The 26,641-nt window shown below is 47.4% G+C and overlaps 2 protein-coding genes across 4 annotated transcripts in view; both read left to right on the forward strand.

Moving 5' to 3' along the window:
• THY1 (Thy-1 cell surface antigen) overlaps positions 1–26,641 on the forward strand; it is a 393,200-nt gene that overhangs the window by 31,282 nt on the left and 335,277 nt on the right. The window lies entirely within an intron of this gene.
• Positions 905–24,911, forward strand: TRIM29 (tripartite motif containing 29). Of its 3 annotated transcripts, none has more exons than XM_068172203.1 (9): positions 905–2,613; positions 9,538–9,633; positions 10,802–11,035; positions 11,750–11,948; positions 15,114–15,197; positions 18,333–18,392; positions 19,391–19,492; positions 20,452–20,531; positions 24,821–24,911. In XM_068172203.1, exons 1-9 carry the CDS (start codon positions 1,759–1,761, stop codon positions 24,881–24,883), a joined length of 1,773 nt encoding a protein of 590 aa, XP_068028304.1. In that variant the 5' UTR covers positions 905–1,758; the 3' UTR covers positions 24,884–24,911. The 3 variants fall into 3 exon arrangements, with proteins under 3 accessions (XP_068028304.1, XP_068028305.1, XP_068028306.1); XM_068172204.1 differs by having other exon boundaries at positions 19,394–19,492; XM_068172205.1 differs by lacking the exon at positions 19,391–19,492.

Below are 26,641 nucleotides of genomic sequence, written 5' to 3' on the forward strand. Positions count from 1 at the left end.
TCCTTTATGAAATCGGGTCTTAAAAAACAGCATTGCCCTTTCCTGTGCCAGGGAATGAATTCTGACTCATGAAAGGCTGTGGGTCTATTAATAAAAAATCATTAATGAAAGAAATGCTCTTTCCCAACAACTACCATCCAAAAAAATGCAGAACGCCGAGGCATTTTTCATAAAGGGAGAGTTGTAAAGACATGCAGGCAGAGAGAGGGGCTGGATCTATGAGCCAGGGGCCCAGAAAAAGAATTTCACTTTCTTTTTCTCTCATTTTGCACAGACAAGACCTTTAGAAACTGCATTTGTAAGACAGGTTTTTTCCTTCTCCTATCAGATCTAGAATTCATGCTGTTCCTGCTTTGCCTCTGTTTCATCCACACCCATAAAAAAGCTGGAAAAATGCAGAGCTGGATTTTTACTCAAATCCCTTCCAACAAGGGGTTCCTGGTGGGTGTTTCAGGAGATATTTTACAGGTAAAAATCACCATCTCCAGCAGCGCCACCAGGGAAAACTCAATTAAACACAAATCTCTGGTGTGGTTAATTTGCACCCTGGGCATTCATCTCAGAGAAATCTCACTAAAATTCTGAGTATAATCTGAAGAGATGTGAGAGGAAGATCAACCTCATCCTTTGGAAGTCACTGGAATCCACCAGTGCTCATAAAGAGCTTTTTTCCTCCTGAAATAGTCTGTGATCCCAACAAGTGAACATTTCCCAGGAATTCAGCTGCTGGAGACAGATTGTTTTTAAAACTTATTCACTTCTTTTCTCTGGCAAGAGATATTTTGACCATCTAAGCTGCACAATGGTTCCTCTTCCAGGTGTGTTCCAGGTGTGTTCCAGTTCTGAGGGCATTTATGGGAAGGAATGAAATATACATAGGATATACAACTGAATTTTCTCTCAGAGCACACAATGGGGGTTTCATTTCACCACTCATCTTTTGGAGATTGTGTGGCCTGTGGGAAAAGCAGGGCCAGCCAATTTTTACCCGTTCTGATCTGTGGCTGGGTTATTTCCAGGTCTAGATGGACAGACCTTGCACAAACCCAAAATAAAATCAAAATAATGATAATAGGGCCATTTAAACCCAGTATTAACCATCAATTTCTCCTCCCTCCTGAATGCAGCAAGCCCTGGGGGGGAGCCTGCTTGAAGAATGCTTTATTCTAGGCGTTCATTTTAATTACAACCCTAATTATTTTGGTGCATGGCTATGACCCAGTTAACAAACCCACCTTGGGCATCTCGTGGTCTCCCCGACCCTGCCCATCTCTGCAAGGAGGGAACTTCAGCTGCTGGCCAAATTATTTTTGAAACAAGTGGTGGAACTGGTTGCTACATCTTAATGAAAATGATTTTTAAAATTTTTTTTCTCTTTTTTTTTTTTTTTTTTTTAAGGAGACATTTCTATGTATATAAACAGCCCTTCCTCCCCAACCTGGTTAGACAAGAATGTTCCTGGGTGTGGACTGCCTTGTATAATTAACTGCACAGCTGGAGCTTCTGATCCCTCCACGTCTGCTCCTTCCTTTCCTCCTTTCTTTCCCCCTGCATCCACCTGGGCGCAATCCGGGCACACTGCTCCTCCTCAGGAGCTCGGGGTGCGTCACTGGGGCAGAAAGGTTTCCTGAATTCTGCATTCCAGAGCCATTCCTAGCTGAGACCAGGACCAGGCAGAGCCTGCCTGCCTTGGAGGGGGCTGAGAGACGGGAGCTGGAGCAGAGAGCGAGCAGAGAAACCACAGACCCTGTTTAGGCCATGGAAACGGGGAGCGCAGCCAGGACAAACGGCACCACCAGCAAGCCCGAGGACGTGAAGAGCCCAACTGCCCCCAAAAAAGAAGAGGAAGCCAAGAAGGCCACGAGCCCTGGCGGAGGCGAGAAAGAAGCTATAAAAGGCACGGGCGGTGCTGCCTTGGAGACAGGGCAAATCAAGAGCTCCCTCTTCTCTGGGAGTGACTGGAAGAGGCCCATCATCCAGTTTGTGGAGTCATCTGATGAGAAGAGGTCAACCTACTTCAGCATGGACTCGGCAGACTCCAAGAAGATGCAGTTCACCAGCAGCCAGATTGGAGACATGAGGAGACCAGCCCTGAACTTCCCAGAGAAGGGCGACCTCAGGAAGTCCCTCTTCTCCTTGGATTCCAAAAAGAGCTTCCTGCCTGCTGATGGGGAAGGAAGGAAGTCCCTATTCTCTGCGGGGCAGATGGGGGACCTGAAGAAATCTTCCCTGCCTCTGGTGGAGACGGGGGATCTGAGAAGACCCTTCAACAAGGCCGACAGAGCCGCGGGCTCCCGGCCCCGCGTGAAGCTCGAGGACGTTCTCTGCGACTCTTGCATCGACAACAAGCAGAAGGCTGTGAAGTCCTGCCTGGTGTGCCAGGCTTCCTTCTGCGAGCTGCACCTCAAGCCCCACCTGGAGGGAGCGGCGTTCCGGGACCACCAGCTCCTGGACCCCATCAGGGACTTCGAAGCCAGAAAATGCCCTGTGCATGGCAAGACCATGGAGCTGTTCTGCCAGACAGACCAGATGTGCATCTGCTACCTCTGCATGTTCCAGGAGCACAAGAACCACAGCACGGTGACAGTGGAGATCGAGAAGGCGGGGAAAGAGGTAATTTTATTCTCCTTTTATTCCTCCTTTCATTCCGTATGTTGCCAGCAGCCTGCAGATGCCCATGTCACACCACAGCCTTTGCTCCCCAGCCTGCAATCCCTCCTCAGGTCATGGCTGGGGTGGAATCACGGGATGCAGTGGTGGTGGTGGGAAGTGTTTAGTGGAGAATTGATATTGCCTGGCTGCTGTTTCCATGGGATTGCCGTTCTCCTGATCCTGGCTGTAGCAGCACAGCGCTGCAGTTGTGCTGCAGGCTGCATTTAGGGATGGAGAACCTGGCTGCCAGCACACCTGACTTCCAGCAGAGGCTGAATCAAAGCCTGTTTTTAAAATGCCTAAATGCCAAGTTTTTAAAAATATTCTTGAGTTTTGACAGTGTTTGTGTGGTGTTGCCCACAGAAAGGTGGGTACTGCTCAGGGTCAGCACCTCCAGAATACAAATTGTCAAATCAGTGGCTGCTAAAGTTTCTCATGGGTACTAACAACTATTGAAAATTGCTATCTCAGCTCCTGAGAGTGAGATTAGGTTTTGGAGTTTTTTTCTTCTTTTCTGTTGAGCCACACCTATGGAAAGAGTCTTTTGAAGTTTAGGTGGAAAAAAAAAACCCAAACCCTGGTGCAAGCACAAAACCTGATCACTTCCCCTGAAGCGTTACTACAACAGGTTCAGAGGATGGACATCCAGGGAGATTTCACTAATGAAATGTCTTTCACCTTTGTTTGCTCAAAGCCTCCTGTTGTTTGCTTTCTGGGTGGATGAGGAGGATTTCACTTGTTCTAGCAAAAAATCAGGGTCTCAACACGATTGTTGCTGCACATCCCCGTGGTAAAAGCAAGAAACCTTCTAAGCAGACAGGACAGGAGAGATCCCAAATAAAGAGACCTGTAAAATAATAATTACATAAAACAACGTGCCTGGAGTCACAGTCAGAACCTGGAAGGGCACTAAGATCTCCTAAACCCCAAACCAGTGCTGTGATGTGGTGACCAGGCAGACACAGGTACCTGCTGCAAGAAATTCTTGAGTTCCCTTAATGGGAAGAACAATTTTAATCTTTCCAAGGAGCTGGGAAGATTTATCTCATCAGGCTGAAAGAGCATCTTGTGTAGAGCTTATCTCTGGCTCTCTGGTCTTTTCTTGGCATGTCATCTCCAGCTTGCAGCCTCGCTGAAACCAGACAAAGCCTTTTCCACATCTCAGACAGCCTTTCCCAAATTCCTGCAGGGCTTGCCAGCCTGCTGTTTGTTCCATAATTGCCTGAGCTCGTGGTTTTGATGTCAGCCCTGAATGCTGCAGAGCTCAAACGTAAAGCTGTGCCTGGTGTCTGCCAAGGTGTCCAATTCCTGCCTGGAATGAGGTGAACAGCTGCTTCCTGAGGAAGCAAAGCTGCTCAGATCCTTCCTCCTGTGGCTGGAGACACCTCCAGCACCTTGATTTTAAAGACACAACTATGGATGAGCAGAGAACTGGGATTTAAATGCTGTTTGATTCCTGTCTCTGAGTCCTTGTGCCACCTTTAGCTCCTGCACTGGCTCTGCTGCTACTCAGCCTAAAGGATTTAGAATTTATCAGCATGAATCATGCCCATGTGCGAGTTTCTCCTGACAGAGTTTGATCATGTTGTAACTCGAGCGAGCATTCACTCAGACAAAAACAATTAGCAGGAAAGCTGTTGCCTACAAATGTTTGTTCCCACCCCTGATTTATTCACCAGAGGTGGAGCCTCAGCAGGATCCAAAAAGAGCAATGAGTATTTCCAACACCTCTCCTTATCAAATCAGCCCAGCTGGAATTTGTGACCACAAATTGGGAGGGTGGCTGGTGCTGCTGCCCTTTTGGAAGGGATAAGCAACAACCTCACACCAGGTCATCCCTATCCCTGCCCTGTTCTCACAGCTTGGCATCCCAGCAGCTCCAGAGTAGCTTTAAAACCTCCAGATCCATTCTGCCACTGGAGTGGTGAAATAATAAAGAATAAAGTTGTGTCCAGACAGAGCCTTTCACACCGTGCTGGATGTTCAGGATTTATCTGCAAGGATTTCCTTGTCCCTGTCTGTTGTGTGGCTCCAGAACTGGAGAGGGTTCCAGAACTGGGGTCTGTTTTGCTGCAGTGCCAACCTGGGAGCTCAGAGATTTGGTGGCACAAGAGTGTCACAGAACAAGCTTGGTTTAGGTGCATCTGCCCTTCAGGTCTGCAGAATTAATGCAGATTTCAGCCTGTCTTTGCTGTGGGCCTGCAGGGAGGAGAGGGGCTGTGCTTTAGAGCTGGGAAATTTCCTTCTGAGGAATTAGGAAACCCTGCTTGTCTCACGGAGCAGACAGAGAAGAGGAATGCAAACAAGCCAGCACACAGACACCTATAGTTAGGGCAGTGCAAAGCCTGATATCTCTGTCTCAGACAGAGAGCACAGCAGCATCTTCCACTTTCCAGGAGCCTGGGGTGAGAGTCACTCACCCCCTGTTCCTGCTGAGCAGACACAAGTGAAAGGCACAGGGACCCAGACAGAGACATTTGTCCTGACTTCCCACCCAGTGCTATTTGCGTATTTTACCCAGCAAACCTTTAATGCTCTCCCCAGATCCACTTTGCATTCATTTCCTGCTGCAGGTTTAAAGGAAAAGTAACAGTTTGCACCAGAGCCAGTACAAAAAACAGCCAGGAAAAGGTCTGTGAGGCTAGGGAATAACAACTCACACTTGAAAAGTGAGAATGCTCCACAGCAGCTTGTACAGTCCAATAAAACCCTTGATTTATCACCAGAGCCCCCCTTGGAGCTAGCATCCTCCATTCTGACAGGGGATCCTTCATCCCAAACCTGTTTTACAGGGCTGCTCTCCAAAGGAGACAACTTCAGCCCTGCCTGCCAGTCCCAGAGCTGGAAATAACCTGGCATTACCTTCCAGCACCAGCCTTGGTGCTCAGCATGCCAGGTCAGCTCTGCTGAAAAACACTTTGATATGTTGGGTTTTCTTTTTTTTTTTTTTTTTTTTTTTTTTCTGTAATTCTTTATCTTTTAAAGCAAAGTTCACTGTGGGTACAGGAAGGGGAGGTGGGTGTTCCTCCTTCCCACAGAGCTGCTTTGAAAAGAGGGGGTTTTACAAAGGCTGAGCCAGGCTTTGAAGAAAACCATCCACAAAGGTGGATCCAGAGGGGTTCCCATCCCTGCATCACTTTCACTGAGCAGAGAGCAAACAAAATTAAACCTTGGAAGGGCTTGGGGGCCTTTCTCCCTGCTGCAGCGTGGCTGTGAGATTTTACCTACACCAGCTGTGGCTTCTCTGTGGACACAGCTCAAAAATAGATGTTCTTTCCCCAGAGTTCCCTGCAGGAAGAACACCCTCCCCAGCTGGAAAATGGAGCCAATTTGTCTGTTTGCCTGAATTCTGCATTAATCTACACTGAGGACAGAATCCAGGGAAAATCCACTTGTTTGCAAGCAAGGAATTCTCTCCAAGCTGTGCAGACTCAGCTTCTCCAGTGGCATTTTATAGGATGCTAGCAGGGTCTCCAGAGGGTTCAGCCCTCTGGCACCCAGCTCTGCTTAACAGAATCTGAGATGGGAAAATGCAGTCATGCACCCAGAAAAATCACATCTCAAACAACCCCCTGACTTTTCCAGCCACAGCATCCTGGCCCTGCAGTGGGACAACGAGATGGAACAGCACTTCTGCGGCTCCCTGCTTTCCTGTGGGTGCTGCTGGCAGGTTAATTAGCAGAGCTCTCCCAGGCTGGGGACACAGGGCTGTTCCCAGAGCGTTCAGGGCATGATGCTGCTTGTGCTGCTGCTGCCTCCTTGCACAAAGCACTTTCATCATCGTGCAGGGCTCATAATCTCCCATCTGCAGGTCCTCCACAGCACCAGGGCTGGGTTCAGCTGTGCATGTTTGGATGTACATTCTGAACTTTCACTGAAGCCTCTTAACTGCCCTAATTAACTGAGACTCTAATAGGGGATCCAGTCTTAGCTTGAAGGTTCTCAGTGCCTTCATTTCCCAGCCTGCTGTGCTCAAAAAATTGTCTAAATCTGGATTTCCTGGCTTTTTTTCCCCCACTGTTTCTGTTATTTCTGCTCTGGAGGGACCCCCACGATGGGGGTGTTGCTGTATTATCTCTCATTGGGATCTTCTGAACCCCAAATCCTCCAATGGATTCGTTCTAGATGGTCCATCAAGGATTTCTGACCCTGGAAAATCTGAGAAATATGAAGACAGATAGGAGTTTTCTCTTAGGGAGTGAAGCTGAGGCACTGCCTGCCCCTAACACCTGTGGCTCCCACTGTGAATGTTTATCTGTCATATACATGGGCAGCCAAAGCAACTTTCCAGACTGAAAAAAAGGTCTTAAAACCATCAGGAAATCACCTCCTGAACCCCTGATGTTGTGCTCCACCTCCAGAGCGCCCTTCCTGAACCCTTCTGCCCATGCCATCAGTTTTTCCACTATTCCAGGGTCTCCCTGCACCTCTCTTTAACATTTTTTCCTATGTTTAGCGTGCTTTTTTTGGTAGTATTTATTTAATTTCTTGCAGTACCCCACAGTCACACCTCCCTTCACGTCCCCTGCCCTTGCTGCAGTCTGTGCTGGTGTTTCCCCTTTGCCAAATCTGGCTGATTGTGGGATTTGCATCCTGGCTATTGGGAGCATCTCTGTAATTTCCATTTGCAAGTCATAAAACCTCGCTCCAAACTGCTGTGTCCCTCTGCTCTTAAATGGTTGTTACATCCCACACCACCTTTCTGGGGGATGTTTGAACTGCTGAGAGTCAGGATCACTTTTACAAATAAGAGTTCCCAAAATCCCTTGGAGACCCATCTTAATTAAAAAGGACTACAAAAGCATAATATTGTTATCATCACCTTCCAGCCATCACCTGGTATTTTTTTCCTGTCATTTTCTCTGCAAATCCCTTGAGTTTGGGAGTGTCCACATGGCTGTGAAAGTTCTGATCTTCCCCAAAAATTCCTTCCAATCCTTCTCTTTAGGATTCCACTCACATTCTTATAAGGATGCCCTGATTTTTGGGGAGGAGGAGGGAAATAATTGCTCTGGAAATGAGTATTTTACTTCACAAACAAGCAGTGCCACCTGGATGCAGCTCTGTGGCCCAAGGAAACAACTGGAATTTGGGTGTAATTTCCCACATTGGTTGGATAAATGGATCTAAAATATTTTCATCTCATTGCATTTCCCTGCTGTGCAGAGTCTTGATGCACAGGACATCTCCCACTGCACGTGGGAATGGAAACCAGCAGGAATTCCTCCAAGTCACTGTCTTGAAAATGTGAAAATTACGGGATCAAACTCCTGTCTTTGTTCTTTTGATCAGTAGCAGAGCAGATTTTCTCATCCGGAAGCCAGTGTGGGTTCCCTGGTGAAGCTGTGCCACAAAACCCCTCCCTGTGTGCCCTGAACCCCTGGAGAGGGTGAGAATCAGCTCATGGCAGCATTCAGGCCACTACTGAGGGTGTGTGGATAATATTTGGAAAGCCAATGCTCTCCTAACTCCTAAAAACCATGTGAGGATGCAGCTTTTGTGGCACTGAGACACCTATGAGCACACTTCCCTTTTTTCTGCCCACTTTTCTTGTGTTTTATAAGGCAACAAAACCACCATCCAGTCATTGTCCCTCCATAAACAGAGATTTTCTGAATTGGAACAGCTGGGGTTGTTGGCTCTCAGAGCAGCTGTGCTGGATTCCAGCTCCAGAGGGTTTTCAGATACTTGATTGGCATCAGGACAAGAGCTCCTGTCTGGGCTGGCTCACAGCTTCTTCCCCGCTCTTCATTTTGAGTAGAGAACTGAAAACTTTTAATAAAGACCCAGATTTTCATGTTCCATTTCATTCTTGGATAGACAGCTGGAGTGTGAGAGTGGATTTATCCATCCCTGCCTCTAATTGTTGGCCAGAATTTCAGTGGTTTGGGTTAATCTAATGATTCTGCAGAAGATCCCACACGAACAGCAGGTTCTCAGGACTCTCCTGACATGACAGAACACAGGGAATTTCTGCCAACTCTGAAATTCCTCAACAGCTCTGGGCTGGGTGTCCCACAGCCAGATTGCCTCCAGCCATGGCTGAGACCAACCTGCAAACACATGAAATGCAGAAATGCCCCAACACAGGCTGGGGCAGGATTTGTGGAGGGATGGAGGATGGGAACGATCCAGGGAGGGATTGCTGAAGTTAACGGGGCAAGGCTTTGCCAACATCCAGGTCCAGGGCTGATCCAGGGAAAAAAAATGATCCAGGGAAAAAATGATCCGGGGAAAGAGTGCATGGTCTCCCCTGCTACAAGTTCCTGTGCAAGTCTCAGCTCTGATTTTCTCTGGGAAGCCACTGAACAACAAAATGCAAATGAATCCCAGCAAACTTGCTGATCTCAGCCAAGCAGGTTGGCTACACCTCTTCCCTCCTCCTTTTGTGGCTTTTTTTTTTTACTTTGTTTTTTTTTTTTTTTCCAAGCATTCCCCAGCTCCATCGCTACATGAAAGCTCTCAATTCAGAGCAAATTAATCCACAATCCTGTCTAAACAGAATTCCTGCCAGAGGCATCATCCTCTTGTTGCAACACTCGTCAAACGTCATTCCGTAATTACATGAAAACTGTTATTGCTGCACAGGCACACCCTGGGCTGGGCCCTGCTCTGCACACACAGCTGAATTTTGAAACAGCTCCCTTCCCCTGAAGCTCATGACTCCCATGTGATTAAAAGCAGCACCCTGACAGCCTGGGAGGTGGGTGCTGCTGCTTTGCTGAGGGAGCTGAATCTGCTGGGACGGTGCCCGCTGGCAGCGCATGATGCCCAGCGCAGCCTGGACCTCAGCACAGCAGGGCAGGCTCGGGGCTGCTCGAAGGGGCCACCCCCAGCCCCAGCTCACCAGGCTCCCTCCCCTCTCCTCTCCTGTCCTCCCCACAGACCGAGCTGTCGCTGCAGAAGGAGCAGCTGCAGCTGAAGATCATCGAGGTGGAAGATGAGGTGGACAAGTGGCAGAAGGAGAGGGACCGCATCAAGGTGCGTTTGAGGTGCCCAGTTCACCTCTTCCTGCTGTAATCACCAATTCCTTCTCCCCTCCTCTCCCACATCCCTCCAGCTCTTCCTCACTCCATCCCTTCCCCAGCCTTTATCTCATCCCTATCCCAAACTCCAAGCCAAATCTTGGAAACAACTACTCCCACTGAAGTCATTGCGACATTCCCTGCGGGGAGATCCAGCCCTGATATAAAACCAAGGCACCTCCCTGCTCTGGCTCCTTTTTTAGGTCCTTTATGGCCCTTCCATCACCAGTAGCCAGGCAGATTTAGAAACAAAATCCACAAATAACCTGCAAAAGGGCTCTGGGTTGCCCAAACTGAGATAAGACAGCAGGAGCAGATGAATTTACCCCAACAAATATCTTATTTATGGTGGAACAGCTTATTTCCATGCTGAGAGAGGGCTCCTTTATCATTCTTGCACCATGCTAAGGGTTGGAATAGAGTCATGGTATTATTTTTTTCATTTATAGTCTAACTGAATAAAGCAGTGAAAGCACAAGTTGGAGACACCCCAGAAAATTTGCATAATATTAACAGGCAAAGCCATTCTTCTCCCTTTTATGTGGTGCAAGCACAGAGGCTCACCAGCTCTGCTTTTCATCTGCTTTATTATTACTATTATTATTATTATTATTATTATTATTATTATTATTATTACTACTACTGGGAACCTGACCTAGAAATTTTGACTCCCAATATAGTTACATCCCCAGTCCTTCTGAGGAATATTTCAGAGGCACGTCAAGGTCAGGCTTGTAAAAAGTGTTTCAGCATCCTTTGAAATGGTGGGAATTTGGTCCTCAGATCGTCCAGGAGCCAAAACCCCGATTTAGAAGGTCACAGAGTGTTTTTAAGCATCACGTGTGAGTGCATTAATTGAAAGAGGAGATATGCTCTTACTGCTGGGAAGGCAGTGGCCCTTTTGGATAGCATCCATGTGATTATTGCAGGAACAGGTATTGCTTCTCTCGGCACAACTTTCCTGCAGCTGAGACTTGCATAGCTGGAGTTTCCATACTCTAAATGCTGAATCCCTGGATTTATCCCCCTCTGTGTCTTTCTGTTAGCAAAGAACACAGTGAAATTTTAATATTTTCTTGCTCCTTTCTCCTGCTGCCTCCTCTCCCTGCCCCTTCCCCACCCAGAATTACACCACCAACGAGAAAGCCACGGTGGACCAGCACTTCAAGGAGCTGATCCGTGACCTGGAGAGGCAGAGGGATGAGGTGAAGGCTGCCCTGGATCAGAGGGAGAAGATCGCCTCGGAGAACGTGAAGGAAATAGTGGATGAGCTGGAGGAGAGGGCGAAGCTGCTGCGGGAGGACAAGGAGAACAGGGAGCAAATCCACCAGATCAGCGACTCCGTGCTCTTCCTGCAGGTGACAGAGACCTCATTTCCCTTTCCTTTGTCCCCATGAGGACTTTGGGATTTGTCCCAAAGACAATCCCAAAGAGGCAAAGCCATTCTTCTCTTCTTGGGATTTGTCCCAAAGACAATCCCAAAGAGGTGTGAGAAGTGTGAACTCTCATGGTGAGATGGTGACAGAGATGGGGAGAATGAGTGGTGGTCAGAATCCAAATTTATTGTGGACTACACGTGCTTATAAACTTTTCTAGGAAGGCTAGTAATGTTTTACTACAACACATAAACAAACTTACACATTTTGCAACAGCTCTTGCTTGCAGAAGTTGATTTTTCTTTTCCTGTCAGCCAACCTTCAGCTGGTCTTGATTCAATCCTCAAAGCTCTGCTTGTTCTTGCCAAGGCATCCTAATTATCAGATCTCTTATGCTAATCAGGTCCAAAGTACTCTGTGTCTTGTGTGCCCCAATGTGAGCCTTCCCCAGTTCCCTGCACATCCATGGCAGGGCTTCAGGGGGACATTTGGAGCTGTCTCTGCTCTGGTGGGTGAGGAATGGACTTGGACATGCCTTTGGTTTTTATGGATGGCTGCAAACCGTGGATGGAACATTTCCCTGCCCATCCTCCTTGCTTTCCTCTGCATTTTTGGAGTCTAACATCAACCAGTTCCCTCCGATTCAGCCTCCACATCTTCATGCTCCTCATGAACTGCGATCCCTTTCTTTGGCAGGAATTTGGGGCTCTGATGAGGAATTATGTGCCCCCTCCGTCCCTCCCAACCTACAGCGTGCTGCTGGAAGGGGAGAGCATGAGCCCATCCATGGGGCTGCTCAGGGACGACCTCCTCAACGTCTGCATGAGGCACGTGGAGAAGATCTGCAAGGCAGACCTGGGCCGCAACTTCATCGAGAGGAACCACATGGAGAACGGTAAAATATCCCAAATATTCCCCTCCCTGCTTCCCTGGAGTGCAGGGTCAGAGGTGATGAGGATGATGAGCACTCCGGGTGAAGAAGAAGTAAGCAAAGAGCTGGGGGAAAAGTGGGAGTAGGGACTCCTGTAGCTGGCATTAATTCAGGAATATGAGAGTTATTAGAACGTGAAATCTGGAATATCAGAGTTATTCTGCCTCTCCTATGTGGGGATGGAATCGTTGAACTGCCAGGGATTTAGGGTATCTCATACAGGACACCAAACTGGCCCCACTTCCCTGATTTTTGGTTCGTTTTAGGGTTTAATGTTTAGGATTTAATGGGTTCAGCCATTTCCTGTGTGGTGTCAAGAACAGCCACCCTTCCCTCCTGCCCTGTGCCAGGCTCCAGCAAGCCCCTGGAAGTTTAGCAGGACATTTTCCAGGAGGGGAAACTCCACAGATCTGCTGAGGCAGCTCAGTGAAGGGTGAAGGCAGCGGCACAAAGGTGAAATGTGGGATGGCAAGTTTGAAATCCTATTTGTACACTCAGTTAGCATAGGCAGGGTTCTGGTGTGACATCAAATTTAAAAGTGCAGGGTTTCAGCCTCTGCTTGCCTGGCTGGAACATAAAATACCCTGCAAGCACCTGTCACTGAGAAGGAAATATTTGAAAATCTAATTTTCCAAGTAAAAAGGGCTCAGTTTGGGTGTTCAGCTACAGCTGGAGCTGGAGTGACTCTGGTCATACCCCCTGTTCCACTTGGGACAGCTTTCCTGCCTGCCCTGATCCAGGGTGTTCCCCACACTTCAGTGATGCTTCAGGTGATCTTTAAGGTGAACAGAGAGGTCCCAGCCAACACCATAGCAGCAAAATTAATCTTTTACATTTATAACCCACTTCCTCACAATTAGCTGTGAACAAAGGACTTGTCTTGCATCAGGCTCACAGCTGAGATTAGGACAGGGCACCACAGTGGGGCTGTGCTCTTTGCACTTCCCAGCTCTCCCACAGGCTGCCTTTGTAACCCTGGGCACGTTGCCTAATCCCAGGGAATGACCTCTTGCACCAGGAATAGCAGGGATGGCAATGAGTGGTTATCTCACCTGGATGTAATCTCTCAGCCACTGAGGAAGCCCAATACCAGGACAGGAGTGGGTGATGTGAGGATAAACGGCACCCTGCTCTTCCAGGAGGATGTGGGAGTCCAAAAGGTGCAGCAATAACCTCAAGGACAGCTTGTACAGCAAAGGAGCTGAGGAACTCTGCTGCAAATCTGCAAAATCGCTGATAATTCACTCAGATTCAATCAAAATCGCTGATAATTCATTCAAATTCAATTTTAAAAAATCTGCAAAAATCTGCAAAATCGTTGATAATTCACTCAAATTTCAAATTCACTCAAAATCGCTGCTAATTCACTCCAAATTGCTGATAATTCATTCAAATTCAATCAAAAAAGTCTGCAAAAATCTGCAAAATTGCTGATAATTCACTCAAATATTTACTGGAGACCCCTCCTGTATTAATAATTACACTGTCCAGAGCCATCATTCTCCACCAGACATAAATTAAATGGACCAGTTCCTTCTGGACCAACCTTTCAGGAAGGTCAGGGATCCCAGGGTGCTCAGGATGCACAGCTAGATGCAGGTTTTAAAACTCTCCCTGCCTTTAAAGTAGCACCAGAAATTGACATTACTTACCTTTCGTCACTGCAACATTCCTATTTAAATTCTCAACACTCCACATGCTCCAGAATTACCGAGAAATTTGACAATAACTCAGTATCAATAGATGACAAGCAGATCCAAAAATCACTTCTGTGCATTTTTCTTTCGTTGTTCACCTGAAGCTGTGTGGAATTTCCATCTGGGCTGGGTTTTGCCAGTCCTGGAGCATTTTCATTGGGCATTTTTAGAACCCAAAAAGGTTCTGCAGCTACTCAGTTCTGGTAGCTCAGGATAAAGCCTGATTATTTCTTGATTATTTTAATTGGGGTCTCCTCCATGTTATTGATGCCAGAAGCCCTCATTTTTATTTGAAATCTATGGAATCCAAGTGCCAAAACCATCTTTAACTCCTGCCAGAAACCTGGGTGCTTCCAGGAGCTTTAGCAGGCACTCAGCTTGGATTCTGCCCTAATGAAAAGTTGGGAACAGGTGGGAAATGTTATTTATGGCGAGTCCCAGGAGCTTCAGAGCTCTTCCTTCTCCAAGCCATGGTTACAGATGAAAGAGGGCAGCACTCTGCATCCAGTGGCTGCGAGGGAATTAAATCCATTAAGGAACTGTGGAGTTATTAACTCAGACTCCCCCTGAGTCACTGCAACAAATTCATTTGCAGCTGGCTTAATCTTCTACTGTAAAAAACTTCCCAGGAAGAAATATTATATTAATGGAATGAAAGCTGCTTAATAGCAGACTCCAAAGGGAATCCATGTCCTTTTAGTTGTCATAACAGGTACCTACGTGGCAAGGAGACAAATAATCAGGGAGCTTAAATAGCACTGAAATAAATGGGAGAAATAAAAGTTTGTTCAGTGACTGGAGAATCAGAGAATGGAGCTATTTAAACATAAAACCCGAATTTGCTTCCTTGCAGAGAACAATAGGTTTATAGAGACCTTCAAAGAATGTTTTTGTGGGCGAGTGTAGTGATGAAGCCTCATTTCCTGTGAATCAGTGTCAGAAATCCAAACCCAGGCTGTGTAGGAGTAAGTTTGATCCATGAAAACTGAACCAGCCACCCTTGCCCAAGAGTTTAGAGCTGTTTGCAGCTCAGCTTTAGCATCTCCCTCTGAAAACTGGAGAAGCCAACCCATTGAACCCTCCCAGAAGTGATTTTTGGAGCTTTAAAGAGTGGCAGTTCTCCAACAGCCAGGCTGTGCTCAGGCTGAGCACACAAAAGGAGCCAAACTCAAACTTTTGGAGTCATTTTTAGCCACACAACAGCATTTTGGTAGGAAAATGCCTCAACCCTCAGGTGTCCCTATGGATTTTAGAAGATCCTGTGTCTGCTGCGAGGTTGAATGCTTCAGCTGGGCTCTGCCTCTGAAGGAACCTTTTATTTTAGACCCTGGGCAGCTCCAGAACTGCTTTAGCTCCCAGGCAAAGATCCCACAGGGGGATTAAAGACCCCCAAAGTGCATCCCCGAGCTCATGTCCTGCTCTGCCTCTCCAGGGGACCACCGGTTCATGATGAACAACTACGAGTGGAACCAGCCGGACAACCTGAAGAGATTTTCCATGTTCCTGTCTCCCAAAGGTATGGATGGAATCCCACAGCTGGGCAGGCTCCCTTCCAGCTCAGGAAAGGAGCTTCACTGGTGATCTAGCCCAAAATTTGCTCTCCCTCACATCTCAGATCCATCCCTCTGCACGTTTTCTCTCCAGCTTACAGAGCTTTGACAAGGTTTTGCCTCAAAGCAGGCAGAAAATGTTCTCAGTTTTATGGGGAAGAGCTGGAGTGACTGAACTCTATCCAAGAGTGAATATAGGGGAGTTTTAACATGGGTTTCCAGGATAAAATCAGTGTTTTTCTCCACCCAAAGCTTGTCTCTCTCTGCTATCAAGTGGAAGCTGCACTGAGCATTAATATTTTACTTTCACCACCAAACATAATTTTTCCTTACAGGGAAAGAACAAAAGAAGTGAGGAATATGTCCTAAAAAAAAAAAAAAAAAAAAAAAAAGCAGGAGCCTGGAGCTCCTCTGTGAGCTCTGACAAGAGCTCTGCTGATTTGCTTGTCCCACTTATTGTGTGGCCACCACAGGATGAATTTTTGGAGTGAACCAAAGTTTCCAACACATCCAGCTCTAAAATCACAGTTGGCATTCCTAAATTGGCACCCAGAGCAAGGAGCTGAGAGTGCTGAAAGCCCAGGCAAGGCGAGGAAACATGGAACAGGAAGGGTGGCACGAAACAACCAACCGAATTTCAGCCCTGCCCGGGTTTGCCAGGTGTTTCCAGCTGCTGCTCTGCAGACAGAGGGTGGGCAGGGACAGGGACATGGCAGCAGGGAGCAGGGACACTCCCTGAGGGCACATTCCTGCCCTGTGCTGGTGTTTCCTGAGGATAACCCAGACCCCAACACTGAGCCCTTTGTCTGGATTGCCACTTTGCCCTTCTCCTCTGCCCTCAGCCCACGGCTGGCAGCCCCCTGGCAGCCCTGAGGATGTTTGGAGCAGGGCTGGCATTCCCATTTCAGTGCCAGCAGGACTTGAGCAGGGCTCTTCCCAAGTTCAGGGGCAGAGGGGTGTTTTTTTTGGGGTTTGTTTTTCTGCTCTCCTGCCTCAGGGTTTGCAGGGAATTTCTGCTGAGACCATAGACTCAGCCCTGCACCCGAAACTTTCCAACCCTGAGGGAAGTTTGAAAACCAATTCTAACATAGCACAAGCTGAGCTTATCTCTACCCAAAATGTGGAGCTTTCAGGTGGAAACAGCCCCAAAGGCATTTAAGGGGTGTGGCAGGGAGGAACACTGGGCAATGTCATCCCCTGGGATGGGGATACTGCCCAGCCTGGCAAAAAGGAAGGGACAAAAGAAGGGAAAAGCCATTTTGGCAGTGGCACAGCATGGTCAGTGATGTCATGGGTGCCTGAGCTTCCCACACCTGGGAGAAGAGGCTCCAGCTGGGATCCAGCATTCCAACTTGCTGAAGATCCAGGAGCGATCCCCAGGCATTGCCAGATCCACGTGGTGATTTGTGTTCAGAGCAGAGTGAGGGCTGCACAGCCATCCCCCTCTTCCTGCTGACTGTCCAAACGCTGGGAGATGGTTTGTCCCACCTCCACATCCGTGTTTTCCTGGAAACACAGACAATGCTGCCTTCCCAGTTACTCATTCTGTGTTTTCTACCAACAAAGTGACTGTGGCCAAAACAAGCAAGCCCACGATTGCACACAGAGCCTGTGCTGCATGGGGATTGAGCAGAGCCCAGCAGGGCCAGGGCTCAGGAGGGATCCAGCTGCTGGAACCACGCTGGGGGGGATTTGGGGAGCAGGATGAATCAGTAGGCAAAGCAGGAGACGTGACCCACTTGGCTTGCAGGCTGGCTAGCCATGAATAATGCAACATCCCCATCTTCATTTAACTCTCCGGAGCTCTCTGTGCCCTGTCACTGTGGCATCAAAGCCCAGCAGTGCAGCTGATAGCATCTTTGTTGAAGAATCCCCAAAACGGGAGGGAAAAAACGAGGACCACCCTTTGCATTGTGTAACAGCCCTGGAATCCTTCAATATCTCATGGATGCAGCTTTGGCACACACCCTGCTTTTGGCTAGGCTGGGTCGCTGCAGATTCTGCCCCAGGCCACAGTGGAAAGTCTGTTTGCTGGATTGAGGAATGCTCTGTGCAAATTGCAGCAGCCCAGACTGGGGAACTGCTTGGATTCCAGCTGAACCCAGTGGTTTTAAGCCCTGCTTAAAGTCAAGACTTCCACTGCTCTTGAGTGTCATAATAAATGGCTTCAAACTGAAAGAGAGGAGGTTTAGATGGGATATTAGGAAGAAATTCTTCCTGTGAGGGTGGTGAGGCCCTGGCACAGAGAAGCTGCCCCTGGATCCCTGGCAGTGTCCAAGGCCAGGTTGGATGGGGTTTGCAGCAACCAGGTGTCCCTGCCCATGGCAGGGAATGAGATGATTTTTAAGGTCCCTTTCAACCCAAACCATTCTATGATCCAGTATGATCCAAGAGGGATGACAGGATGAGGCAGAGTGGCATAAAACATTTCAAACACTGCCTCAAAGACAGAGGAACAATCTGTTCAACTGCTCCACTCTCCTTTCTGTCCTCTCCCACTAAGCTTTTTTCTCCTGATGTGCCAAACAGTTTGGCCAAAGCCAGGAGGAGGTTGGAAAAATCATCTTGAAAGTCTTTGAATGAAGAGTAGAAGGGACTCAGGCACACAGAGAGAGAATTACGTAAAGAGAAACACATCTTAAACAGAGAAGCAGCCCACAGGATGGCAGCAGAGCAGCTCCAAGAATCCATCTTCTTTTTGCTTTACTGGGAGCCCAGTGCCTCCCCAAAGGGCTGCAGCAGCACCAGTCTATGTCCTGGTGGAAGCCTGGGGTACACACCTGGCAAGGGGCTGGGAAATGTTCCTGTCCTGGTGTCTTTGGAGCTCTGAACCCAAAGCTCTGCCTGCAGAGCTCTCACGCTGAGTGCCCAAACCTGAGCTGGCAATTTCCTGCAGCTCTGTGGCACCGAGAGCTCTGCTCACTGCAGGAGAAGCCTGTTCCCCATTCCCTAACACCCAGGGATAAACCCGGGTTCTCCTCTGCTGCCTGGGCCCAGATTTCTGGGCTCAGTGGGGACCTTTTCCTAGAGCAGTGCCAGGCACAGGCCTCTGAGGCAGCTGTCAGGAGCCGACTGCTGAACTGGATGCTCTTGTTTTACAGCCAATTTCAACCCACGGTCATGGGAATTTTCCTCCTTCCAAGCGACCGAGGAAACACTTGGTACGGGTAATTCTGCCTTCAGTTTGAGAGGACCTAACCCCCCGTGCCACAGCTTTCTGCCTGACTAACCCACCTTTCCTGCTGCCCCTCTCGGCTGCCCTGGCACCCGAAAATCCCAGAGCCAGCTCCTGCTGGGCTGTCAGCACTGTCTGCACACAGCCCAGCCCAGGCTCTCAGTGCTCAGAGGAGGGAAAGGCACCCCTGCTTCTCCCTGATCACAGAGAAAGGAGGTGCAAAACACAGGAGGCAGTTTGCAAAGATCCCCAGGTCCTGAACATTCAGAGCACTCTGAGGAGGTTGTGGCAGAAGCAGGAGGAGACTCCAAACACACCCAGACAGTCTCAGAAGCACAAGGTGCTTCTTTCTGTCACACCTTTTCTTAATAAGTTCTCAAAGACACAACCTGGCCCACGTTCATGACTTTTCTTCCCAGATCGCCATCTTCCTTTTCCAACATTTTCCTCCTTTGCTTCGTTCCTACAAGGTCCTGCTCCAGCCTTTCCCTTAGTGCTGGAAGCAGCCAGGGCCACCCAGCCTGGGGAGCTCTGGTGACTCACAGCCACACCTCAGCCCCTCCTGCCTTCCACAGGCAGGGCTGTGTCCCTCTCGTCTCCCTGCTCTCAGATTCCTTCTGGCAGCCAGTGCCTGACCCCGAGGAGGCCCAGGAGGGGAAGCTTTAATAGTTTGAATGAAGCCTGCACTGCTGGGAGGAAGGGCAGTGCTGGAGTCATCATCCCTCCTGCCTCGGGAGGTGCAGGGAGCTGGGCCACACCTGCGCTCTGGGGCTCTCAGGAGAAAGGCTGGTCCCTGCCTGGAGCGCTGGCATCACCTCACACCCACACACTGCTGCCTGCCCTCACCTGCCTCTTGTCCCTGGGAGAAAAGGGACAGGGCTGTCCCCGCCGTGCCCCCCCAGCCAGGTGAAGGCAGTGCCACAGGTGTGTTTGGAAATGCCCCCCTGCAGCCCCGTGGAATAACGCGACCTCTTTATCTTCCAGTAGGCAATGGCACTAAGCTGCCTTTTCAGTTCTCCTCGGTGGGACAGAATCCGCCCGGTGACTTCAGCAAACAGTCTGATGGGAGCCTCTTCACTAAGACCGGTACTAGGAACTGAGTATTCCCCTTCCTCCCACCCCCCTTGAGGTGACAAACCCTCTAATCCTGCTCTGCCTTCCTGGAGCAGTCCTACGCCTTGGCCTTACTGCCAATCCCTCAGGCACCTGCACAGGAGCGACTGCTGAAGCAGGGCAGCAAGGAGTGTCCGAAAATATTAAAGTTTTGTCTAGGGAACAGGTGGAGGGATTTTAAATTTCGTTTGTAATGGGTAAGGATAAATTTTTAGATGATTTTTGAGGAAGACACCATGGCCATTTGCCCCTCTAGTTTCATCACTGAAAAATAACACAAACAGCACAACCTTAAAAAACAAAAATTCAGGAGCTGCCTCACCAGAACCAAACCCCCATTCACCATCTCATCACCCTGCTGTCGCTTCCCACCAGAGGTGGAATCCAAGAACACCAGAACCTGCCAAGCAGAGTCAGGTCTGATTAACTGGAGAAGGTGGGGCAGGGCCATCGTGTGATGCCCTGACAGTGGCTGTGACACTGCAGGGCTGCTGCACCCCCGGGGCAGAGCAGGGCTGGGGTGCTGGAAGGGGGTCAGCGCTTATCAAGCTGCCAGAGGAACTGCAGGAACCCCAGGCTCAGCTCTTTGCACTAATTAAACAGCCTGCAGTGCTCCCTGCCAGAGCCAGAATGCTGACTTTGGGACTCGGCCTGAATTTAATCGGTCTGATTGCATTCCACCTCTCTGCATTCCTCAGACGTTTTAATTAGCCAGACCTTCTTTCCTGCCTTTTCCTGCCTGATTGGGTGGTGGAAGAGGCATCTGTCTGACGGCTGTCTGTCGTGTCCCACCCCGGGGATGGCTGCATTTCCATGTTGAGCAATGCAATACTAACGAGGTGGCACTTCCAGTCCTGCTGCTGGTCCTGGGGACACGGGGGTGGCAGTGGCAGGGGCTGATCTGTGACTGGCTGTGTTTTGTGTTGTCACAGCCTACCCTTCCATAGTGAGGCACCAGTCTGCAAAGGTGACGCCACAGACGTGGAAATCCTCCTCCAAGCAGTCTGTATTGGTAAGAAAAAGAACAGTTTTTCTTGGGAGAGCTTCACCCTGTTCCAGGGGGGCTTCAGGAATAAGGATGGGTCCTTGGGGAGTGTGGAAAGAAAAGCTTCAACCCCACTGCTCCTGTTCAGGATGCAGATTAACCCCCCCCACCCCCCAGCTTTCACAGCTCTAAACAATGCTGCAAAAATGATGTTTTGAAAAGGTTTTTGGTCTAAAATTTGATGCAGAAGATAGGGACTGTGCAAATCCTGTAAAATGATACTGATAGCCCTTTTCCTTGTCACCCACTCTGTGTCACTCTGTGACATCCACAGTGTGTCAGTGACACCAGAGACAGCCACATGAAAGGGCCTTGCTGCTCGTGTCCTTCGGTGGGCAAATGCAGGATCCAAGACGAGGGGTCAGGCTGTGATCAGAAATCACCACAACATCTCCGAGCCACTGGTTTCACACTGATCACGATAAGAGGCATGGGGCAGTGATGTTTTAGGGCTTGTAGTCTCAAATACACAACCAGTTAATGCACTGCCTCGGGAGCACCGAGTTAATCTGGTTTTATTCACACTGTGCTGCATTCAGGCCTTGCATGATCTGAATTAAGATTGCCGAGCTTTTGCCACTACAAATGAAACGTTTTTTAATTTATTTTTTTTTTTTGGCATTTCTAATTGCACATTTGTGAGAGATGATTTGCTGTTCTGTGGAAGTGAGACCTGTAAGGAGCAGAGGGTCAGGAACCCAGAGCATTCCCACACTGAGGGAAACACACCACAGGTAGAAATGGGCTGCCTGAGGACTGCAGCTGCATCTGCTCCATTTTCATGGCTCCCCAGGAGGTGAATTCCTGTGGAAGGGATGTTCCTTGGCAAATTCTCCCAGGAAATCCAGCCTCGAGCCTTCGAAGGTGCTGCAGCAAACCAGCAAAATTCTGCCATCCCTTCTGCCTTGGGTTTGACCCTCTAAAACATCATCACCCAACATCCATCGTGTTCCCAGGGATTTTTCTTTAATCCCCACAGAGAAAATCTGGGAAACTTCTCCCACCATCCCTTCCCTGTGTCCCCTCCTCTCCCGTTGCACACATTTGTAATGACCATTTCCTTTTTATAGCCAATATTCACCACACAGCCCTGAACACGACAACTGAGCTGATAAATATCAGCATTTAAAAGCACCAAAATAGAAATACATACCGCAGGCTGCAGTATCTCTGCAGGAGCTTTTATGGTCTATTGGGCCAATAATCTGCCTTTTAAAACAGCCTTAAATGTGTATTTAAGTAATATACATTCTAAAAGGTCTGTAAATATGAATTTTCACAAAGGACCGTGCTGTTTAAGGAGGAAGGCCTTTTTCACGCCCAGGGAGCTCTTTTTAATGAAGCCCCCCTCTTTCATATCTTAATTCTGTTGGAAATTAAAGCCATAAAATTAAAAGAATCTCGACAGAAGGGAACATTGAGCAGGGAGATGGGCTGGGGTTGCTCTGCCCGTGTTTCCTGCTGTTCCTGCTATTCAATAGGGCTGCAAAAGGGGTCTCTGGGGTTTCTCCCACCTTCTGCACATGAGAACAAACCCAAGGCAGACTGGACATTAAAACCCCCTTTTTTTTTTTTTTTTCCCTGAATTCCATGGTTATTCCTTCTGTGGCGGGGGGATATTCCCACCCAGGCTGCAAATTGTGCAGCCAGTGATCCCAGCAAAGAAATTGGCTGCCGTTCCTGCAAGGCGAGGCTGCACAGCACGACTTTGCCACGTGTTGCTGCTTGGAATGGGACAGAACAGAGTGAAATTCCAGGGACAGGTCCTGATGGGATGGGATTCACTCAGGGACTGCAGCAAACAGAGCTGGAGAGGCAGAAAATGCCAATTCCTGTTGGTTCTGCCCCATCTCTCCACTTCTGTTTCTGTTTACACAAACATTGCGTGCTGCAACACACGGAGGGCCAAACCAGCAGGGCCCAGCTGAGGGAGAATTCCAGGAATTCTGTGTGAAATGCACACGAGTTTGGGGTTTGCTAGCCAAAGAAAGCACAAAAAAAAACCAAAAACACCCACAAAACTTACATAACTGTGCGTGGCTCCGAGTGTGACAGCTCCCCTGAGCTGTCAGGTTAGTGAGCAATTAAAACACACTGTCAGAGGCAGAAAAATAAAGGTGACATTCCCCTTCTGCCAGGAAAAAAAAGAAAACAAAACCCTCTCATCAGGACGTGAGTCACAGTCTGAGGTTTTACATCAGGCGTCGCTCGGCTCGGCACTGAGGGCAAAGCACAGGTTTAAATGAAAATAAAAAATAAAATAAGGCACGTTCTTTGCATTTGATGTCTCCAGCACCTCCAGGAGGGGAAGGAGGCGGTGCCGCTGTCCAGGAGGTGTTCGTTGGAATTTGAAATGTTGGGAATTTTTAGGGCTTTGGGCTTGTAAGCCAGAGTTTAAAATTAAATATAAGATTTGAGACGTTAGGGAAAGTTTTTAAGGTTAAGTGTTGGAAGTCAGAATGGAAATGGATAGTTTAAAATAAAAAAAAATAAAAGTAATTACAAAAAAAAGTCATTACAAAAGTAAATAAAAATTAAAATATACCATTATAAAACTTATATATTATATAATAATATATATTACTATAATTTATATATTATACAGAATCTATTTTTATATAACATAATTGAAAAGTATACTATAATATAAATATATAAAATAAAAAAGTTTTTAAACTTAGGTGTTGGAAGTGAGAATGGAAATGGATAGTTTAAAGTAGAAAAAATAAAAGTAATTACAAAAAAAATAAGTCATTACAAAATTAAATAAAAATTAAAATATATCATTATAAAGTATATATAATATTTATATATTATATAGTATTTATATAATATATATACTATTTATATTTATTTATTTATATAACACAATTAATTGAAAAGTGTAGTATAATATAAATATATGCAATAAAAAAGTTTTTAAGCTTAGATGTTGGAAGTGAGAATGTAAATTTATAGTTTAAAGTAGAAACGTGTTGAACTAAGTTTAAAAAAAGTTTAATGTTTTAAAATTTAAGATATAAAAAATAAAAGTCATTACAAAAGCAAATAAAAGTTGAAATATATTACTATAAATTATATATAATATAGTTATATATTATATAATATTTATATAAAATATATCATATTTATATATTATATCATAATGAAAAAGTATAGTATTAATTACAATAAAATAAATTTAATATATTTAAATTTTATATCATATAATATAAATTAATTATAAATAAAATTAATTATTAAAGTTTATATTATATATATATAACATAAATATATACATGTATAAAATAAAATAGTTTAAAATTAAGTTAAAATAGAAATATTGAATATCAAATGAAAGCATTGAGGCAGGAATTTGTAGGATGTGGATTGTGACAAACACCAATCACTTGTTTTTTAAAATTTTAAAAGTTTATTAGTAATAAAATAGTTATGAAAATAGTAATAAAATTAGAGTAATAAGAATTGGGACAATGAGGATCAGGACGCTACAAGACAATAAAAAGCAAAGAATTTTGGACGTCCGGATGTTTTTGGGCACTGTGAAAAACACTGATCACTGGTTCTTTAAAATCTTAAAAAAATTACTAATAAAAACCAGTTTATTACTAATAAAATAGTTATAAAATTAGCAATAAAATTAGAGTAATAAGAATTCGGACAATGAGGATCAGGACACTGTGAGACAACAAAAAGCAAAGAATTCCGGACATCCGGATGTTTTTGGGCACTGAGCTGCCAAAACCATGCCCTGTGAGCAAAGGAACAACCCTGAAAAGCAGCAGCCTGTTGTATATTCATATATCTCATACATGGTGCAGAAATCCCTTGCAAATTAAGAATTTTTCTGGTTTTTGTCAACTTCTTCCCCTTGATCCTTGTGGTTCCATAAAGAGGAGAGAAGGTGGAAGGATGTTGTCTATTCTGATAAGGAGGCTGTAACTCTTTAGGTTTCCTGTTGCTGTTATCTCTGTGTGAAGAGTTTCTTGATTATCTTATCCCTTTCTTGAGCTAGTAAAAAATACCTTACATCGCAGAGTTTCTATTTTAACACGACGTTATAACCTGAAACCATATTTGACACGCCACTTAAGAGAATTAATACAGCATAACTTTCTAACATTACACATACAATAATTGTAATATTTGCCAAAAGCCAATCCTAAAACCCGCATTTTTCTCACGGACGGATGGGCGGGGTGTGGGGCAGGAAAAGGAGGGGTTCGGACTGACGCGCCCCAAATTCTCCCTTGCAGTCCCACTACCGGCCCTTCTACGTCAACAAAGGCAACGGAGCCACGTCCAACGAGGCGCCCTGAGCTGCTGAGGACGCGGGGAGAGCCGAGCGGATTTCCACGGATGTAGCTGCTCCCCTGCCACCCCCCTGCTGCCCTCTCTGCCAGGGCAGGGGAGGCATGCCCTGTCCCCTCCTTGTCCCCTCCCTGTCCCCAGCTGCTCTGCCCCTCCTGGGAATTGTGGATGCTTGGGTGGCACCCCCTGCTCGGCAGCTGTCCCCTTGTCCCCAGAGCTGTTAAACCCCGCTGGAGGCCCCGAGCTGGCTGTTCCCAGAGCTCTTCCCAGGCTCCAGCTTCTCCTGTGCCTCCCCACCCTGGGGACACCCAGCTCCTGCTGGGATCACGTCCCCTGGTGGGATGTCCCCAGGGTCCTCCATCAGCTCAGCTCTGCTGCTCACCTGCCAAAAAAACCCCAGCAGGATTTTCCCAGAGCTGCTGGAGGAGGACAGGGAGGCTTTCCAGCCTGTTCAAGTGCCCCTCCAGCCACCTTTTCAAATTAAGAAATAAAAAGCAAATCCATCCTGGTAATACAAGATTGATTAGATGCCATAGGTGCTGGGTGCTTTTTTAGTTTGTGGTGGTTTTTCTTAATTCCCTTAAACCAAAATTGATTTATATACTGTAGTTCATGTATTTTATATATTTTTCCCCTGCACTGGGCAATGAGAATTACTGCCACAGCTTTTTTGCTCAGGATAGTATTTTTGTATTTGTGCCTTGGACAGATGAATCACATCCAGGGCTGGAGAACCAATTCCATAATCTCCCTGAGGTGATTTTCCCCCTCCATGGGCAAGCTGGGGGTGTCAGTCCATGCCGTGCAGGGGGAGAAATGGGAATAAGAGCTCTCAAATGGTGAAAACCAAGACCTAACAGCTCCTTTTCACAGTTTGCTCTATTCAAAGCAGTTTTGGAATGGCTTCCCCCCCCTTTTTTTCCTGCTTGCAGCACCTTGCTGAGGGAGGACCCACCTGAAAATTCCTTCCTGGGCTCATCCCTTTGCAAAGACACTCATGGCTTTTAACCCAACACCTCACCCAAAACTCCTGGGGCTGAATGTTGGTCGCTCCAGAGCACTTGAAATGTCACTTTATGATGATTTTTAATTTTTTGTTCCCCATAAAGACCAGAGGGGGAAGGGGCTGGCGTGGTAGGTCAGGATGTGACAAAAGGGATGTGAAAAAAGGGATGGAATTGCTGGGAAAAGCACTGAGGGGTTTGAGGATGTGTATGAAAGGATAAAATCAGCCCCCTCCAGGTCTCACTGTTTTGCCCTTGAGCAGGTCCAGTAAAACCTTCCACCACCTCCCTTTTATGCTCCAAAACATGTAAATGTTTTTCCTTCTCCTCCTCAGCTTGGATGTTAAAATCCCCCCATCCCTGAGCAAGGCTGTGTGGTGCCAGCTGGAACCTGCCTGAGGCCACCACTGTCCCTTTCCTCCCGCTGTCCCCTCTGTGCCCCCACAGCCTCTTTGCTCCCTTTTCCCCTCCCCAAGGGCCTCCCCAGACCTTGCACACCCAAATTCCCACAAGGAATGGAGCTGCTCCCTGTTTGCCTCAGCCCTGGAGACGCCAGGACCCCGCTGGGGTCCCCCCGGGATGGGGCACACCCCAGCCCTGTGGCACCTCTGCTTCCCGGGGGGGTTTTGGGGTGTGCAGGAACTGTTTGGATCCTGTCCTGGTCAGCAAAGCCAGAGGGATGATGATGATGATGATGATGATGATGATGATGATGATGATGATGATGATGATGAGTCCTCCTCAGACAGGACACGGCTGTGC

The sequence above is a fragment of the Anomalospiza imberbis genome, chromosome 24 (genome assembly GCF_031753505.1).
Source record: "Anomalospiza imberbis isolate Cuckoo-Finch-1a 21T00152 chromosome 24, ASM3175350v1, whole genome shotgun sequence".
Taxonomy (NCBI): Eukaryota; Metazoa; Chordata; class Aves; order Passeriformes; family Viduidae; genus Anomalospiza; species Anomalospiza imberbis.